The 18,540-nt window shown below is 42.1% G+C and overlaps 1 protein-coding gene and 1 long non-coding RNA gene across 3 annotated transcripts; one reads left to right on the top strand and one right to left on the bottom strand.

The window, feature by feature from the left end:
- The first annotated feature begins 4,993 nt into the window (after positions 1–4,993).
- Positions 4,994–5,896, top strand: LOC107281404 (uncharacterized). The gene is made up of 3 exons (XR_001546740.3): positions 4,994–5,162; positions 5,320–5,367; positions 5,495–5,896. It is a non-coding gene; the product is annotated as an uncharacterized lncRNA (long non-coding RNA).
- A 6,268-nt stretch (positions 5,897–12,164) lies between these two features.
- Positions 12,165–16,450, bottom strand: LOC4327275 (UPF0481 protein At3g47200). Of its 2 annotated transcripts, none has more exons than XM_066305213.1 (2): positions 16,187–16,450; positions 12,165–13,767 (listed from the first exon to the last, which is right to left on the bottom strand). In XM_066305213.1, the coding sequence occupies exon 2, from the start codon at positions 13,665–13,667 to the stop codon at positions 12,330–12,332; it is 1,338 nt and encodes a 445-aa protein (XP_066161310.1). In that variant the 5' UTR covers positions 13,668–13,767; positions 16,187–16,450; the 3' UTR covers positions 12,165–12,329. The 2 variants fall into 2 exon arrangements, with proteins under 2 accessions (XP_066161310.1, XP_015647328.1); XM_015791842.3 differs by having other exon boundaries at positions 12,165–13,777.
- Positions 16,451–18,540: the final 2,090 nt, after the last annotated feature.

Below are 18,540 nucleotides of genomic sequence, written 5' to 3' on the forward strand. Positions count from 1 at the left end.
CAACTAATTGGCTGTGCACCAAGAGCATAGTCTGGCCTGTAAAATTGAAAATTGAGTAAATTTCAGACCTGAAAACTCACTCACGGTTAGGATTGTCCATTCCATAGGAATTGCATACCCCTGAAATTTACCCGATCACTTCTATACTCCTGAAATTTTAACTTGATCCCTTCCATACCCCTACCGTTATATTTTCCTTCATTTCACTATTACGTTTGGTTGTAAATGTCTTTTTTGCCCTTATTGCTTTAGGTTTGAATATAATAGCTTGAAAAACGATTGAAAATTTTGTTTGAGTACACAGTATATGCAATTTATGAAACTAATGAGACTAAATAATTAGTGCAGATAATTTTTGAAATAGAACAAATGTAATAATTTAAAATATTTGTTTCAAATTTTAATAGGTGATCGGGAGCATTGTATGAATGCTCCTCATTTTTTATGATTTTTTTAAATAGATACATTTTTTATTCATTAACTACAAATAAATTTTGTGATAAATAATGCATGGCACAACAAACACATAAATATAATAGTCTCATACAACAAACTTATATATTTTTAATAATGTAATTCATAAACTTATGTTCATCCAAAGGGTAAAGTGGTCATTTTTATATAAATTAAATGGTCAACTGACGGGAGGGGTATGAAAAGGATCAATATCAAATTTTAGGGGTATACAAGGAAATAAGCAAAATTCAAGAACATAGAAGGGATTAGCTAAAATTTCAGGGGTATACAAGAGATTTTGTCTATTTTCTCTTATAATCTACTCCCTCCGTCAATAAAAAAACCTAATCTAGTACTAGGATAGGACACATCCTAGTACAATGAATCTGGATGTTATAACCTCGTCTAGATTAGTCCAGATTCGTTGTACTAGGATGTGTCCCATCCTAGTATGAGGTTGGGTTTTTTTTTGATGGAGGGAGTATGTATCTCATATAGTTGGAACGAAAAGCTACACATGCATTGAGCCATATAATTAAAAAATAGTAGCCTTTCATCCATTTATTATATACATTTTACAATCCACTAAGGGTAGTTATTAATTGCTCTAAAGCTTAATGTGCATTTGATCTATAACACCTAAAATCAACTACCATAGAAAAAATATGAATCATTTAGGTATCTTACCTATATATCCTATCTAGTTGGAAAAAAAACCCGACATGCATTGAGCCACATCATCTAGAAAATAGTAGCTTTTGGATCCACCTCATGCTTTCATATCAACCGTCTATATGCCATATACACTTACAGTCCATTGAGTATTGTTATTGTTATAAAATTTAGTGTAGATTAAACAATGACACCTAGAAAATTAATAACCATTGGATTCATCTCATGCTTGATACGCACATAACCATCCAGGTGCTATATCCAATTGCAATTTTATATCCATTACTATGAAGCTCAAAATGTTATCCATTTAGACATTACGAGCATACGGTTTACGCATTGTTAACAAGTAAATTTTGAGATATTTCTAAATTCCCTGCTACAACGTGCAAGGTACGCACTAGTTAATTAAGTGGGTGGCTTATTTCTCCCACAGTTTAGGAAGGGCTGCTTGGGGAGCGCCTCTAATTATTAATTACCACTATACAAATACTCCCTCCATTTCAAAATATAAGGCGCCCACGCAGTTCAAGATTCTACCTTCAAAACATTTTGACCAATATTTAGTACAATATAAATTTAATTTTACTTGCTAAAAATTATATCATTGATTGACATATGAATTTCCTTTCATATGATATGGTTATAATTTTGTTATTACAAACCTTATAATATATGAGAAATTATAAGATAAAGACTAGTTTTGGAGACTGTGCCAACTTTGATCATACCTTTTCTTATAGGATAGAGGGAGTACTGAGTTATTGCTATTTGCATAACTGCAAGTAGAAATTTTAATCGCGTGATGACTGAATTCGTTAGTTATATATATAATTTATTAACTTGAAATTCCAGCTCCTATATATGAAATGCAAATGGGGCAATTCTCAAATAATACTTCATAATTAATTATGAATTAATGTAATTTTCATTTTTATCATATTTCTGTTTTTAAGTAATACTTTTTTGACATATAAAAGTATACTCTAATACATCTTTACTAATTCTACCTTATTATTTCACGCGAATATTCATTACCAACGGATTGTACTCTCTCTCTCTCTCTGCTTAAATATTAGGGAAAAGTGGAGTAAACTAGCTGTCTTTCAACTTATGGGATTGTGTCATTCAGGGACAATATATTTTCGAGACCTTGAACTTGTTCTAGGTATCATATAGGCCTAAACGAATTCTAACCCGCTTTATGTGCTATCGTGCACTGGTGGAGAAATCATTTTTACTCCCGGTTGGTAACCTCCTTAGTCCCGGTTTTCTAACCAGGAGTACGAATCAGGGACTAAAGATCGCTATCTTTAGTCCCTGTTCAAATACTCGGGACTAAACATCGCATTAGTTCCGGTTGGTGTTACCAACCGGGAAAAAAGAGAGGAATATGTAGTCCCGGTTGATAACACCAACCAGGACTAAAGAGAGAGTAGCGTCAGTTCAGATGGTGCCCTTTTTTTTTTCTTTTGCCAGATTTAATCTCTATACTTTCTCCCGAATCTAGTGCCATGTATATCCCTAAATCAATCCCCAAATCCCTAATTGAAAGTAACATCCCAGATCTTAAGTTACTTATAAACATAAATCAAATACATCACAAATCCTAAAAAAATATACTCAAATCAAATACATCACAAATCCTAAAAAATACACACAAATCAAATACATCACGGATTATATATCTCATATACATGCAATGAATCACAAAATTACCCATCTCAATCAATCACAAATTATCAAAAAAAAAGAAAAGAGGCCGGCCGGCAGACGAGAGGGCACGGCCATCGCCGGGCGCGCCCCCGCCGGCCGCCGCCGCGCGCGGCACCTGCGGCCGCATGGCGCCGCCGCCGCCCGCCATGGCTGCCGCCGGGCACGGCCCCTCCGGCCGCCGCCGCGTGTGGCACCGCCACCCGCCATGGCCGCCGCCGCCGCCCGCCACGGCCGCCGCCGGCCACCGGATGGGAAGTGAGGAGGGGGAGGAGAGGGGTGAGGAAGGGGAGGAGGGGGGAGGAGGAGTTAGATCTGTGAAGAGGAAGGGGAAGGGATCTGTGAAGTGTAGGAGTGGGTAAGGGTTAGAGATTATATACTACGTATTAAATTGTAGTCTCGGTTGGTAATACTAACAGAGACTAAAGAACAATATAATTTTTAGTCCCGATTAGTTTTATTAACCGGGATTATAAAGATGATCTTTAGTCACCAATCGGGACTAAATATTCTTGGCCCCCTAACAGACTACTGACCCGGGATGAACCGTGAGTAAAGATGATTTTTAATTCCGGTTGGTGTTACCAACCGGGACTAAAGATCATAAAATAGCTGTGGTGTTTTTAACCGGGACTAAAGATCATTTTTAGTCTCGGTTTTTATTGCAACCGGAACTATTGTGGATTTTGGCCGATCGACCAAATATGGTTTCTCCACCAGTGGTGGCATGTCATGTTGACGCGTACATATCAATGGGATCCACATATTTGTCACATAAAAATATTTAAAAACATATTTTCTTCTCTCTCGAATTGACATACCTCATTTCAGGCACCAAACTTTCAAAATCTTCAAAAAATTTAGAAAAATATCAAATTTATTTATTTTTGATAAAATTTTGCTAAGCTAATAAGTTCACAAGGATTCGAATTTATTTGCATAACCTACTAGAATGCACCGGTAAATTAGGGGGGGGGAGGAGAAACGATATTTTCTTATTTTGTTTTTTTATGTGACTGATATGTGGGTCCCGCTGACACTGCACCACTATGGTATGTCACGTCATTATCCGAAGTGGGTTGGAGCCCATTTGAATCTGTATGACACCCAAGATAAGTTTAGACACTCATGGACCTCGATAAAACACCCACATAAGTTTAGAAATTATCCCATTCACTTATCTCTTTCATAAATATGAGATTTCAAACTACTTCGCCGAATATTTACGGAAAAATGTAACAACCTAGAAGTGAATAGAAGTAATTGCAACAACTTTGCCTGATTCACCAAAAAATTGACAATCTGAATAATGAAAAAACTTATTCTCTCCATCCTAAATACAACAACTTATAATTTAAAATTTGTTTGTAATAATGGTAATAGGTGATTTTACCACTAAACTATCTATACCACTCCAACCATCTCGTGTCTTTATTATTATCTAGACCAATACCTCACCTACCCCGAAAAGACAAATAAGTCTTTCTACCTATCTTCTTAGTAGTAGGACCAGGGGGCTAAAACTTATTATAGTTGGGACGGAAGAAGTATTTTCGAGATTGAACCACGCCCAAAAATTATTAAAAAAAAACCATGTCCTTAACGCCAGCCTCCACGGCGTTGAGGTTAGATGCTGAATGCCGTTTAATTTTCTTTCACTTCTTACCCCAACAATCCTCTCGCCTCTTATCAAATCTCATTTAATTTTTTGATAATGGAATAGGATATCCTAGCTTTTACTCAACGAGTTACAACCAATTATTACAACGTAACACGTGAAAATAAAAAGGTTCACACAAAAAAAAGAAGACACCAACCATGAAGAAAAAGCAAACTAAAACTAAAGACTACCAACCCAAGATAAGGATTACACAATTATTGAATTCTGTTTGTAAATCTCCATCCAAAATTCGTAAACAGTTACATAACCGATCTGTCAAGATTACGACATTCAACTTTTAAGCACTCGCCCTCTTCATCAAATCTCGTTTAATAGTTTAATAAGGGGCATCATACCCTTTTCTTTATTATTAATTCTTAATAATCTCTTCAAAAGTATGTAAAGTTTTCATATTTGTGGACCGAGGGAGGGAGGAAGCACGTACGTATCCTAAATCCAACGGCGTTAGTGGCGTGCGGTCAGTAGCTAAGCAAGCAGGGCAGCATAAATAGAGACGCAGGTAAGAGGGCGCAGAGAGGGGAGGCGTCTGTGCCTGCAGACTGCAGTGTATCCCCCTGCAGGCCGGCCGGTTGATTACTTGATTGCATCGTTCCCCTCCAATTAGCAGAATATCATGGAAGGGATCCCTAACCTCGGCCGGGTAAGATATAAGATCTCTCTTCTTCTTCCGTCGTTCGGTTCAGTAGCTGCTTAGCTATGCTACAAAAGGCCAGGAATTTTACTTCCATTATTATCTGAAGAAAAAAAAAGAAACAGAACTATACTATACTACCGGTCTGATCACAAGTGGTTTGCAGCACTCGCAGATTCTGCCCATAACAAATCCCCGGAAACAAAAGAATAAGGTCAGGTTTTACTCTTCCAGGCCTCTGAATTTCTCATCTTATTCCCTTCTCTTTTCTCGTTTCTTTCTGCATCATTGTATAAATTTTTTTTTTTTTCACACGATTCCCGCAAATCTTGAGCTCGCAGGAGAAAAACACAGATCAAGATAGGAGCAACAGCAACAGCCCTTGGCCTCTGATAGCGATCGGCTTGCTACTTTCGTTGCTGCTGTTTTTGCTGGTGTACAAGACATTGCTGGATGCGCCGCTGGTGGTCCAGTTCGCCGCTGTCAAACAGAAGGCACGCCGTCTCCTCTAGCAAAAGCTCTACATACGCCTCGTAATAATTATTGATCTCGTCTCAAGTCTCAACTCGATCGTTCAGATACCATGCATACCAGTTCGTCGTCATAGATTCGGTTTGTGCCTATACATCTGCTTAATTCTAGTTTTGGTTGTTGGTGATCCTGTGATCTTTCCATTAATTCAGTGTGGAGTATTGTATCATCTTAATTATGTCAGAAATAGATTCTGGTGTTGATTGCTTGTACTGTTGACGCATGCACAGCAGATCTCTCAAGGTGAAATGATTTCTAAGACAATTTCACCCTCCAGTTCTCTGTATATGCATGATTCGACCGCCTAGTGTGTTTGATAAGAGAGTTCTAGCACTGTGTCCAGGAAAATAATCACTTCCCTGTATGTGTGACGAACCTTTAGATGTGTTTTTTTGGATTCGCAGTACAGTATATACAATTTTAATTTAATGACATATATATTTTGAGATGACATCCGAATTATCAGTTTGGAATAGAGCACATCCGTAGCATTTTTATAGGAGGTTGACTCCTTGAGTATCACCTGCCACGAACTCTTGATTGCCAATAACAGTCCGGTAGCTATCTTATCAGCCGGGATCCTTTGAATTTGGCCTCCATTTAAGATCTTCTTCCATGGGATGATTATAGGTGGCCTCTGAGTCTCCTGAAGCTGCAGTTGACATTTGTGCTGCAAAAAGAAACAAGACCATCAAGTGATAGAATAATCCACTGAAAACAGCCAATAGCAGAGCAGCATATCAGCCATTTTAGCGATATAAGCAAGGAACATGAACGCATAGAGTATAATAATCGTAGCATTTTTATAATCGCATCATGGAGACACAGGAATCCATAGTGTAATATTCAGATTTCGTGACAACTTTAGTTATAAAAACTTCAAAAGTAGAGCTGGATGCCTAGGGTGGCCTACACAAAGAAGGGATTCAGATTCAGAGTAGAAAAGAAGAGGCGATGACGTGACGAAGTTGCAGTCAGGAGCACGGTTGGGCTGCAGATGGGCTGAGTTAGCCACACGTTCCAACCCAGGCCCAAGCAAGCACAAATTGCAGCATATCTATCAGCAACAACAGCAAGCACCTGCATCCATCGAAGGATCGATCAATCGGCCAAGGCAGCGAACAGTGGTGCTGTGGTGGCGTCCCGGTGGCCAGGTTTGGCAACTTGGTGATCTTCTTCCACTCCCCCAATCTCCCTTCTACCTCAAGCTTTTAAAGTTTACCTCGTCTCTTCTCCTTTTCCAAAAACACCTAATTCTATATTGTTTACCGTTGTAATCAGATTGGGTGGAGAATTGCGTCTCAAACATTAGGGCCGCACGGGCTGCGCGACTGGACTTGGCGGCTCAACTCCAGCCAGCGTTGCATTTTTCCTGCCCAAAGCACTTTGTCTATGTAGCGATGCCTTTGCCTCTAACGCGATTGGCGAGGGCGCTGAGCAACGCATTAGGCTATCTTAGGCTTAGCGACCCTATTGCGATTTGTCGGCACCAATCACACCGCCACACCTTAAGCATGTATGTGCATCCCACAGTGACACCCAAAGGCGCACCGTCACAGAGAGTGGTACATGCCGCCAACTAAACACTCGGGAGGGACCCTATCAAAATTAACTTGTGCCGGTATGTCCTACATCGGCAGGTCAGTTAGGACGTCCTCTAATATCGTAGACACGAGAAATGATAAGCAATTGAGGGATTGGAGGATAATAGACTTGGGGATAGATCGCAAGAAGGAGGGAGATATGTGGAATATAGAGCATAGGGGTAATAAATTGATTTTGATGATTGATTAGTTGTTTTAATTGGTCTTCGTCCCCCTATATTTATTGGAGGGGTGGACTTGCTCTCCAAGGTCTTTCCCACATCCTATTAGGCTTAGAAATTAATTAGGACTCGAGAAATCCCGGTCTAAAATAAGAAAACACGAGAAATACCTATATTGGACTCGGACTCTAGACTAAAGTTCTAACCGCAGTTCATTGTCTAGTCTGATCGACTACTACTTCCAGTTGGACCAGTGGTATTAACCAGTCGGACCAGCTAATGCTACCGGCCTGACTGGCAGTAACACACCGGTTGGATTAGAATAGTGTGCCGCGGGAGTAAATCTGGGACCTATTGTCTCGAGGGAATTGTAGGTATTCTTTTTATTGGCTAACCGTGTTGTACATAAAAATTTGGTATATGAAAATCCGATGGAATATCATACATATGTTCGCTATGGTATGAAGTAGACACACCACCTAAGAACCGGCTACTTAGCCGATTCTCTAATTCACTCATGTGAGCGTCAAGGGTTTTCTCAAAGGTACTAAAAAAGAAGTAAACTGATTCTTTAAACTAGCTATAACAACCCCATCTACTATTTGAGCAATATTAGATGCAAGAACAGGGACATTGCTAGAGTCGGCTGTTAACCTTTTGATTTGTCCTCGACGGGCACTATGATATTTTCTTGCTTGATGATGCCTTGCCTCATTTTCCTTTAGTATGAAGCCATCTTTCGCCACAATTCTTCAAAGTGAGCTTCAAGTTCCTGCTGACAAGCTTTCAGCAACTCTCCATAATTTGTGGTCATGATATTGTCTTGATCAAGATCGGTGTGAGAGCCCATTGTGGAGAACTAGTGTTTTAGCTATAGCAAAAAAAATCATCCCCACTAGAGTCACCAAAAAATTGTGTTGGCACCAAATCGTTCCCACAACACCTTGAACATGTTATGTGCAACCACAGTGTCACCCGAAAACGCTCCACTGCAGAAAGTGGTTGATGCTACCAAACAAACATCTCGGAGGGACCCCATCAGGATGAACATGCGCTGGTGTGTCCTAGACTTGGCAGGCCAGCTAGGACATCCTTTAACGCTGTAGATACGAGGGACCGGCTTGTAGGTGCCGGTTTATTTAAAACCAACACCTATTAACCTTTTTCAACCTCCGCGTATAAAAAAAAAGAGAACCGTCACCTTTGAACAACTATAGGTGCCGACTCTAAAGAAATACTGGTTTTTTAAAAAGAACCGGCACCTATAATATAATATAGGTGTTGGTTTATTAGAAACGGAACCTATAATATATTATAGGTGCTGGTTTTGGAAAAAGAAGGTACGAATATAACCTAGCCAAGCCAAGCCACCCGTTGGATGGAGGTTTTTTTTTAACTCGAGTCAGATCGTTCTTATCCCTTTGCTCTCACCCCGCTACCCCCTTCGCTCTCCCTCTCACTCTCTCTGACCTCTCTCGCTCTCTCTCTCACACATCCCCGGCCCCCTCCTCCTCCTCCTTTGCATCCCCCCTCCAGATCAGCGGTGGTGGTGCTACTGCCGGTGGCAGCAGCGGTGGAGGAGGCTCGCAGACGGTGGGTGGTCTCCACGGCGACGAGCGTTGGCAGCCTCCCTTCAACCGTAGGAAGCCTCCATGGTGGCGAGGTGCGGCCTCCCCTCCGCGGGGCCCGATTAGTGGTGGGCAGCCCTCTGGTGGGGCTCGGTGGGTGGCTAGTGGCCTCACTAGTGGCGGGGCGCGTGCGGGCGGCCTCCACAACGGTGCGGCAGAAGACCTCCCAACGACGGCTCGCCGGTCGCTCAGATCCGTGCGTCCTCCTCATTGGTTTCGTTCTCTTCTTTCCAGATCTGTGTGTTTTTCAGTTCTTGGATGCTGATTTGGTGCATGTTTGATGTCTCTATGTTGTTCAATGAATGGATGATGGTATGTGGATGTTGATGAATAATATGTTCTTGGATGTGGTGCTCAGGATGCTTTGGGGATGTTGATGGCTTGGGATATCTTCTCTGTGTTGATGCTTTGGGGATGTTGATGTGGATGATGGTATGTTGATGGCTCGATCAAGCCGATGCATTGATCGAGCCGTCGAGCCTTTTTTTTCCCATATGACTCATAGGTGCCGGCTGTTAGTGATGAACCGACACCTATAATCACTATAGGTATCAGTTCTAAAACCAACACCTATAATCTCAGGAATAGGTGCCAAAAACAAAACCGGCACGTACCTATGACTAGTTTTCCACCGGCACCAAACACTGTTTCTGTACTAGTGACAAGCAATTGAGGGATTGGAGGAGAATATACTTTAGGGATAGGTAGCAAGAAGGAAGGAGATGTGAAATATAGAGGATAGGTGGTAATAAATTGATTTTTACAATTGATTTGTTGTTGTTTCAATCGGTCTTTGTCCACTATATTTATAGGAGGGACGGACTTGCTTTGGAGGGTCTTTTCCACATCCTACTAGGCTTAGAAATTAACTAGGACTCAGAAAATCCCAGTATAAAATAAGGAAACACGAGAAATGTCAAAATTGGACTCGGACTCTGGACTAAAGGTTTGACCGCCCGGACACCTACGGTCTGACCGTAGTTCATTGTCTGGTCTAACCCGCCACACAACAATGGCCTAACTGGCCACATAACGACGGTCAGGTCGGCCTTCACGAGAAAGTTTTGGTATTTTCTAAGTTTAGTTCAAACTTGCTATAACTTGACCATAGTGCCAAATTTGACTATCAACACAATGCCTTGATATCCATGGATGCATGCAGGTATGCTAAGCTTATATCAGATAATGCTGGATAAATAACTATGGTTTCTACTATGATTTCCATTGTGTATCTTTGTGTTAGTAACTCATGTTGCTAGGCCTTCAACCAAAGCTACTAGCCTACTGTGGCCCATCTGGCTGGAAAAATGGTAATACAAAAGAACAAGCATTATCTAGGGAGATCATCAATTGATCAAATTGGCGAGATGAGGCTCTTGGCGGAGGTGGCAGCCAGTGGGCACCCTTGTCGATTTTCTTCCTCCCTATCTCCCTCCTACCTTTAGCCTCCTTTCCTAGCTTCTAGAAACTTCCATAACTTTGTATCCCCTTACTTCTCTTCTCGTCCCCAAAATACTTGTGAGTTGTATTGAAACTTGCGATTACTGATTTGGGAGAAGAGGGCCTTAACAATCAAGTGTAGGGTCTTAACCAAGTACTATGCCATGGCAAGTGAGGACAAGTTCAACAACCTTTTGAGGCGGATCGAGGAGTTCGAGTGGACGCAGGTAGAGGTAGATAAGAGGAGTGATGAATCGCTCTCTCAAGACGGTGGTAGCATCATGGATACCCAAATCCAAAAGAATGCTAAAGACTTGCAAATTTCGGTTGAGAAAAAGCAGACCAAAGGTGACGCCCACCATGTATTCGATGAAATGCTCTAGCCCCCAACATTGAGCCGATCCCCTTGTGGGTGTGGTGGTTACGTGCGCCGCCACTGACACGACCTTTATGGAGCTGGTGGCTGTTGATGACACATTAAGCACAACCTATGTCGACAATCCGGCTGTTCAACGAATTGCTCTAGCCCTGACCTAGCCTTTCCATGGCTGCAATGGTTACGTGCGGTCGTGTGCATCCACTTCTCTAGTCCTCAAGGAGTTGGACGTTGGTGCGGACACTACCTGCACCACCAACATCGATGTCCCTGACCATCCCAAGGAGACTGTTGTTGGGCCTTAGCATCAAGTATGGTGCCGACTAGGCTATGATCGTGTTCCTAACCACGGAGGGTGAATTCAAGGTTGTTCCGACATCTATTGAACCAATTGTCATCTTCTTGCCAAGGGCGATGACTGATCTTAAGTAGGACACAAACCTGCCCCACCAGATGTTTGTTGAAATGCCCTAATGGTAATAGGACACAGCTGATGGAGCACCCTCAAGAGGAATCCATGGCCACATCCTTGGTCAGGTAGAGTGATTAGAGGCAGGGAGTTGAGGGCTTGAGGCCTTCACCATGGCCGGGATTAAATTTTTCCGAGGCAGTGGAACATCTAGTTCCATCATGGCCACTGCCAACTCAGTCATTGCCTCTGACCTACCAATCAAATTTTGCCCTCATATTTACTGCGGTGCATAAGGTTGCTTAGAGTGGGATGATCAAATCAATGACACATGTATCAAGCATCAGTAGTAAGCTAGATGGCATCAAAACTTTAAAACTTTGATCATCAATTTATATTAAAATAAGTTTACAAAATACAATAAGTAATGTGTTGCAATAGTATGTTTTCAGGGAAACATACAAATACCTTTTCTTTTTAGGAACAACGCATTTGAGAAGTTTTTCTTTGTTGAGTAGAAGTCAAAGTGTCATTTGCGAGGATGTGCAAATATAAAGCAATGGCATATAGGGAAATAGTCAATTTCGAGTGGCACATAAGAAAATAGGGAAAATTTCAGTGACACAAAAGGAATTTTCTCAAAAAATAAGTAAACATTTGATTTTATAAAAATATTTTTAATATTAATTTATATGTCAAAGTTTTAGTGTCTACACTAAATATTTTAGAAGTTATAGTCAAAATTCTAATTGTTTGATCTTAGTATTGTTTAAAACATTAAGAATTAATTATGAAAGCAGAAATGAAGAGAGAGTTAGTTGTAGCTGTAGACAGATCGATCGATAGATTTACAGCAAAGATGTCTCCAATAAGCAATATGTAGACATGTCTATGATTAACGTCTTCAATACATGTCTTATGTTTTTTTACTTATGGCGGTAGAAGAACAGATCGATAGATAGATTTAAAACAAAGATAATAATTCTCTGCAGTGAGCAAGGCACTGCACATATCGATCATTGGATGATCAATGCAAGACATGGAAGAACGTCTTGAGTATGTTGACGATGGTGTTGAAGAAGGTGACGACGGCGAAGGTGGTGGCGAAGCAGAAGCCGACGATCGCCCACGGGCTGTTGAGGTAGTCCCGGCGGAATTTGGCCTTGTACTTGGGCCACTTGCGGCGGCAGAAGGCGTCGACGTCGCGGTACACCGGCGCCAGGTAGTGGTCGTCGTAGTCGATGTAGGAGCAGACGCGGAGCTGGTTGAAGAACGCCGCCGCCGCCTCCTCGTTCGCCAGATTGTTCTCCATCACGTCGGCGCGCTCCAGGATCACCACGTCCTCCGCCGTGTTGATCAGGTAGTCCATCAGCACCACGTAGCTGGTCAGGTGCTTCCCCGCCGCCGGTGTCTCGGCGTCGCCGCCGCGGCACTGCTCAAAGGCGGCGAGGTTCATGAAGCGGGTGCAGGTGGAGTCGTCGACGGCGACGCGCGGGATCTCGAACACGCCGTCGTGGAACGCGACGTCGAGGATGTTGCTCGTCCCGACCTTGGGCACGAACCTCACCCCGTGCATGGCCAGCTCCTTGGCGCAGCGGATCGTCCTCGGCGGTCTGCTGCCGCCGCCGCCGTGGCGGTGCCGCCGCGCCGGCAGGTGATCGGGTGGCTTGACGAAGGTGGAGTGGTAGAGGTGGAGGAGGTGGTCGATGTCGTCCTCCTCCTGCAGCTGCGCCGTCTCCGTCGCCGCCGGCTGCCGACCTTCCTTCTGGCTGAAGTAGGCGGTGATGATGCTCGTCAGCGACGGCTTGGGCCGCCGCGCCGGCCGGTCGAGGTCGCCGTCGCCGTCATGCGTGTAGGCGTCGTAGAGCGCGAGGAGGATGAAGTAGGGGATCTGGTTCTCGAGCATGAGCAGGTCGGTGTGCAGCAGCGGGAGGTTCCAGCCGACGTTGAAGATGGGGTCGGCGACGCCGGAGAACCACTGGATGAAGAACTGGACCACGAAGCAGCCGTCGAGGAGGAGCATTTCGACGAACATGTCGCCGTCGTCGTCTTCCCCGTCGTCACCGGTGGCCGGGCTCTCGAAGTAGCACGCGCGCGCCCGCGGCTCGAGCTCGCGCACCCTGTCGATGCAGTCCTGGAGCAGAAGTCCGCGGCGGTGGCCGCTCTCGCCACCGTCGTCGAGGAACCGGAGGAGGTAGAGGCGCTTCCGGTCCTCCATGGCGCTGAGGTGGTGCTTGCTCCGGTGGTACGGGCCGACGGAGACCAGCCTCGGCTCGTAGTGCTTCCTGTCGACGTTCGCCGGGACACGGTAGATGGAGTAGCCGTCGCCCAGCCTCGCCGCCGGCGTGGTCAGATGCTCCAGCATCGTCTCGATGTTCACGCGCACCGTGTCCTCCTGCCTCGCCGTCGTCGTCGTCGTCGTCGTCGTCGATCTCCTCTGATCAGATCACCCCTCAGGTGACAAACTGACAACAACTACTCGATCATTAGAAATTGGAAATTTAGAATCAATCCATATAATAGCTTACATCAATATGAACAACAGTATCACAGCATATCATTAGAGGTTATCTAGAGAGGCTGAGAGGGATAAAATTGTAAGAACCAGCTTGAGTAAGAACATTTTGCCACTGATCGATCCACTGGGCATTACAGTCACTAGCTCTCTCTTAAACGGTCTCCAAAACATACATGCGCACAGAAAAAACTACTCCCTTTATTTCTAAATATATATGATGGCCATTCGTCTTATTGAAAAAGTTAGTAACTATCGTGACATCTTTAGTTAAAGGTATTTTAAATATAACTTATATTTTGACATAGGGAATTGTTACTTTTAGGTGACGGAAATTGCTAGGACTTTCAGTTACCTCCATCCTAGTACTGGACTTAGGGAGGGAGAGAGGAGGGAATGAACTCACCAAAGATGGCAACTTCGCGGTGGTGGTGGCAGCAATGGTGTGGCGGTGGTGGTGAAGTTAAAGCTTAGGGTTTTGGGTAGGGGCCGAGGTTGGAGGGGGAAGAGGGGGGAAATTTCCCTAGTGGGATGGTCTTGGGTAGCAGCCAAATTGGTGGTGCGTGGCCGTGACAGGTAGGCGGTAAGACTGTGGGGGCATTTTTGGAGCTGCGAGGATGGAGGTTGGTGGTGGGCAGTACCGGCGTGGGGACATAGGGGCCGTGGGGTTAAGAGGTAGCGGTCGGCCGCGATGAATCCAGCAGCGCGAGCCATCAAAGACGAGGAAGATGGTGATGCGGGGAAATGGAGCCACTGCTGGCATAGGGAGGAAGAGAGGAGGAGGCTGGTTTGACGGTGGCCTGCCCGCGCCGTTTACGGCTTCCAGCTAGCTGGTGAGCCCGAGGGTAGTGCACGAGGAGTCTTGCTTGATCGACTCGATCTGGTGTCTTGTCCCAATAAGAGGGAGAGAGAAAGGGAAGGAAAGAAAGGATAATGTTATTGTTGCACACAAATCAAATCTCAATGTAATCCTAGCCTTGCAAAAATTTAACTGAAATTGTGATATTTTCTTGTAATCCTAGTCTTCAGCCACCTGAAAACTTGACAATCCGGCCCTTTGATATATTCTTTTAAAAAATAATAAGATAAATAATTAAAATTATATCTAAAAGTGAATGACATTATATAATATACTAAAAATGAATGATTACTATATTAAGGAGAAAAAAGGAGACAGGACTACAAGCCTATTTGGGGTGTGTTTAGTTGACGCTAAAATTGGAAGTTTGGTTGAAATTGGAATGATGTGAAGAAAAAGCTGGAAGTTTGTGTTTGTAGGAAAGTTTTGATGTGATAGAAAAATTGAAAGTTTAAAGAAAAATTTTGGAACTAAACAAGGGCTTGGTTGTTGTCCTGGAAACAAATTGCCTGGAGTACTGAAGCTCTGTTTGTGTTCAGAATACTTTATTCTTTCTTTGTTTGCTTTCAGGTGATTTAATTTCTAAGGTCAAAGTCACTACCCAAACAACATAGTACCTCCATATTTTAATGTATGACACCGTTGATTTTTTATTCAACGTTTGACCATTCGTCTTATTTAAAAGATTTATGTAATTATCATTTATTTTATTATGATTTGATTCATCGTTAAATGTTCTTTAAACATGACATAAATATTTTTATATTTGTACAAAATTTTTAAATAAAACGAATGATTAAATGTTGGTCAAAAAGTCAACGGTGTCATACATTTAAAATACGGAGAGAGTAGACAAGTACCACACCATAAGTTTTCCTTGGCTTAGCATTTTTCTCAGGCGCCTTGTTTAGGGCATCAACCAAACAATCTCTGCCTATCGCATTCTTGCCCGGGCGGGCACCCATTTTCTCCCATCTCGATCTGTTCGGTATTTATACACAATCAACAATCAACGATATCTCCGTGCCTGCCTGCACTCGCGCCATACAACTACACTCATGCACGACCTATTCTCACGCCACTAACTCACAGTTAGCGTTCTGCGTGCAAATGCATGGATCTGCAAGCAGCTTGCAAAATAATAATAAAATGTATAATAATACAAATGCGCTAGACTCGTTCCAGCAGCTGCCCATCCAAATGGCTCCAAGCATGCCACGCACACCATGCAAATCAATGCAAGAACGATCTCATCTAACTATAAATTCTAACTATACGTGTGAGACTCAGATGTATTATATTGCCCATATATGTATTATATACATCACACTGCAACAACTAATTGATTAAATAAAGATTAAATTATATATATCGATCCAACAGTTCGCACCTGTGTAATAATTGTTTACAATATTTCGACTTAGAGATTTGTAAAACGTTATAGGGATGTGCTAAGTGCTAACTCAATAAAGATAACTACATATAGGATTTGCGTTTAGAAGGGGTTTACCTTCTTCTTCTTCTTCTTCTTCTTCTTCTTCTTCTTCTTCTTCTTCTTCTCCAACTCCTCCGGCGACTCTGGCTATGGCGATGGAAGGTGGAGATGAGGTTTCTGCGATACCACAGGTCGGATGAGAACTCCTTTAGGAAGACACAATATATGGGTCGTGGCTAACTGGCTATGGATCCATGGGGCTGTAACTGTTGGAGAGATGTGGTAGAAAGGCCTAGTTTGCGTGCGTGCTAGCTTGGGGGAGGGATCTCATCGGCGAGGAAGAAGAAGTATAGGTCTGGAGATTTTGCTAGCAATATATATAATGGAAGAAGTATTTTGTACACATATAGAGTCATACATTGACTACTTCAGAATGTCAAGTTTGGAGATATAAACTTCTAAAAAATCAATTTTTCAGGCGTTACGCTTTTATTTTCACATGCGGTAAAAAAAATACAAACCTGTGAAAATGGTGATTTTCACCAGTGAAAACCTGTTTTTACGGGTGAGTCCCTAAAAATCCACCTATAGAAATAGGTCCATGCTAAACATGGTTTTTAGGCTGTTTTGAAAATATGGTGATTTTTGCGGGCAATCTCTTAAGGAAAGAATACTGTCAGATCAATTTTCCTTGGGAGCACCACTAATATATATATATATATATATATATATATATATATATATATATATATATATATATATATATATATATATATATATATATATATATATAAGGCCTTGCCTCTTTCAAATAAAGTCAATGATGACAAACTTCATATGGAATTTATAACTCTATAAAGATCTACAACTTTCTGGTTGAAAGTTCTTTTCATTTGAGATTGTTTGGAATATTCATTAGAACTTCTCATATTTATTTTTGAAAATATACCTTTTCAGTTTTTCAAGCAACCTTGGATGGTGACATGTTCTATATTAAAATTGTATAGCACATTCACATCTACAACAATTTTATAGTTGAAAGTTTGTATATTTGTGTCTGTGCTACGGATATATATGCAAAGACTCTAGGAGGGGAGGACATCGAATCATAAGCCATAGACAAATTCCACGTCAAGAGCATGCAACGGAAACTCTTCATCTAGCCGCCGACTTCAAGTCATTGGATTCGTCCCGTCGGGATTAGTTGATAGGCTAGACTAGCTAGCTTGCTGGTGAAAACCACCTCAGTGCAAAACATGCCCAAGAAAGCACTCTCAAGTCGATGGTTATCCTAGTCTCCTGGGAGTTGTGTAAGGAGAGAAACTCAAGTATTTGGGAGTCTTGCTAACACTCTGGCATCCATCATTGGCAAGAATTAAGGAGGAAGCGCATATGTGGATAATGGTAGGGACAAAAAAACCTAGTAGAGCTTTACATGTTGTGCGATTAACTCTTTTCCATCTTTGGCCATGGATGACATTAACTCCCACTTGATGTAAATATTTGATGATCTCCTACTCTATCAATATATAAGGCAATCTTATTGCATTTTCTTAAAAAAAAATCCACTCGATACAGGTGAAGTCTTAACGGGTTTTTGTTAGCACCCGTCATTAACGTGGCTTTCTAAAAAAAATCGTTTTCTTGGGCCTCATGCAATTGCTAGTCATGTCCTCTTATAAATATGAATAGACAGGTACACATTTCCAGAAACACCCCAGAATGAACAATTACATGCATCCATTTTTGTACACTTCAAATATGCACATCCATAATCACAAACACATATATTCCAACAAGTCTCCAATACATACAAAATTAGAAATTGCAGTCTCAAGAACATAACAAACCGCCCATGCGTCTATAAAAATGAAACCGTCGCAACTTGTGGTTTAGTTAAAATTTAAAAGAATTCATACAATTATTAATGCAAATGTCACATAATATCAAACAAAAATTAATGTTATATGTACATATGCTAATCATTTGTTTTAGACAAGCATCCAATCAAGACTACTTCATGATTGTTATCAACCATTTTAACCCTAATAATGTGAGTTTCGCTGTGTACCGCAGACACCGTGGGTTAATTACTATGGATGAAAACGATACGGAAATTTTCAACCATACCAGCATATTCTGATTATAAAATCTCACTACTATACATGCTTTTTTTAATACGGCCAAAACACATTTTTGCAGGCAGGCACTTTGCCCACCGTGTTTGGGAAAATTAGAAATTTTCCAGGCAGGCAACCAAACCACATGCGAAAATGAATTTTCACATGCGGCGCCTTATGTCTCCCCTATGAAAAAAAATTGGCAAAAATAAAAATATAAAAAAAATCCATAAACCTAGAAGTTCCCATTACCGCCGCACCAGAAGCCACCGCCGCCACTCCTTGCCACCCCTTCACCGATGGCAGCGG

The sequence above is a fragment of the Oryza sativa genome, chromosome 1 (genome assembly GCF_034140825.1).
Source record: "Oryza sativa Japonica Group chromosome 1, ASM3414082v1".
In the NCBI taxonomy this organism is placed as follows: Eukaryota; Viridiplantae; Streptophyta; class Magnoliopsida; order Poales; family Poaceae; genus Oryza; species Oryza sativa.

Bases quoted from the DNA above. Each gene is read 5' to 3' on its own strand.
- LOC4327275 (XM_066305213.1), bottom strand. From the start codon at position 13,667: ATGCTGGAGCATCTGACCACGCCGGCGGCGAGGCTGGGCGACGGCTAC.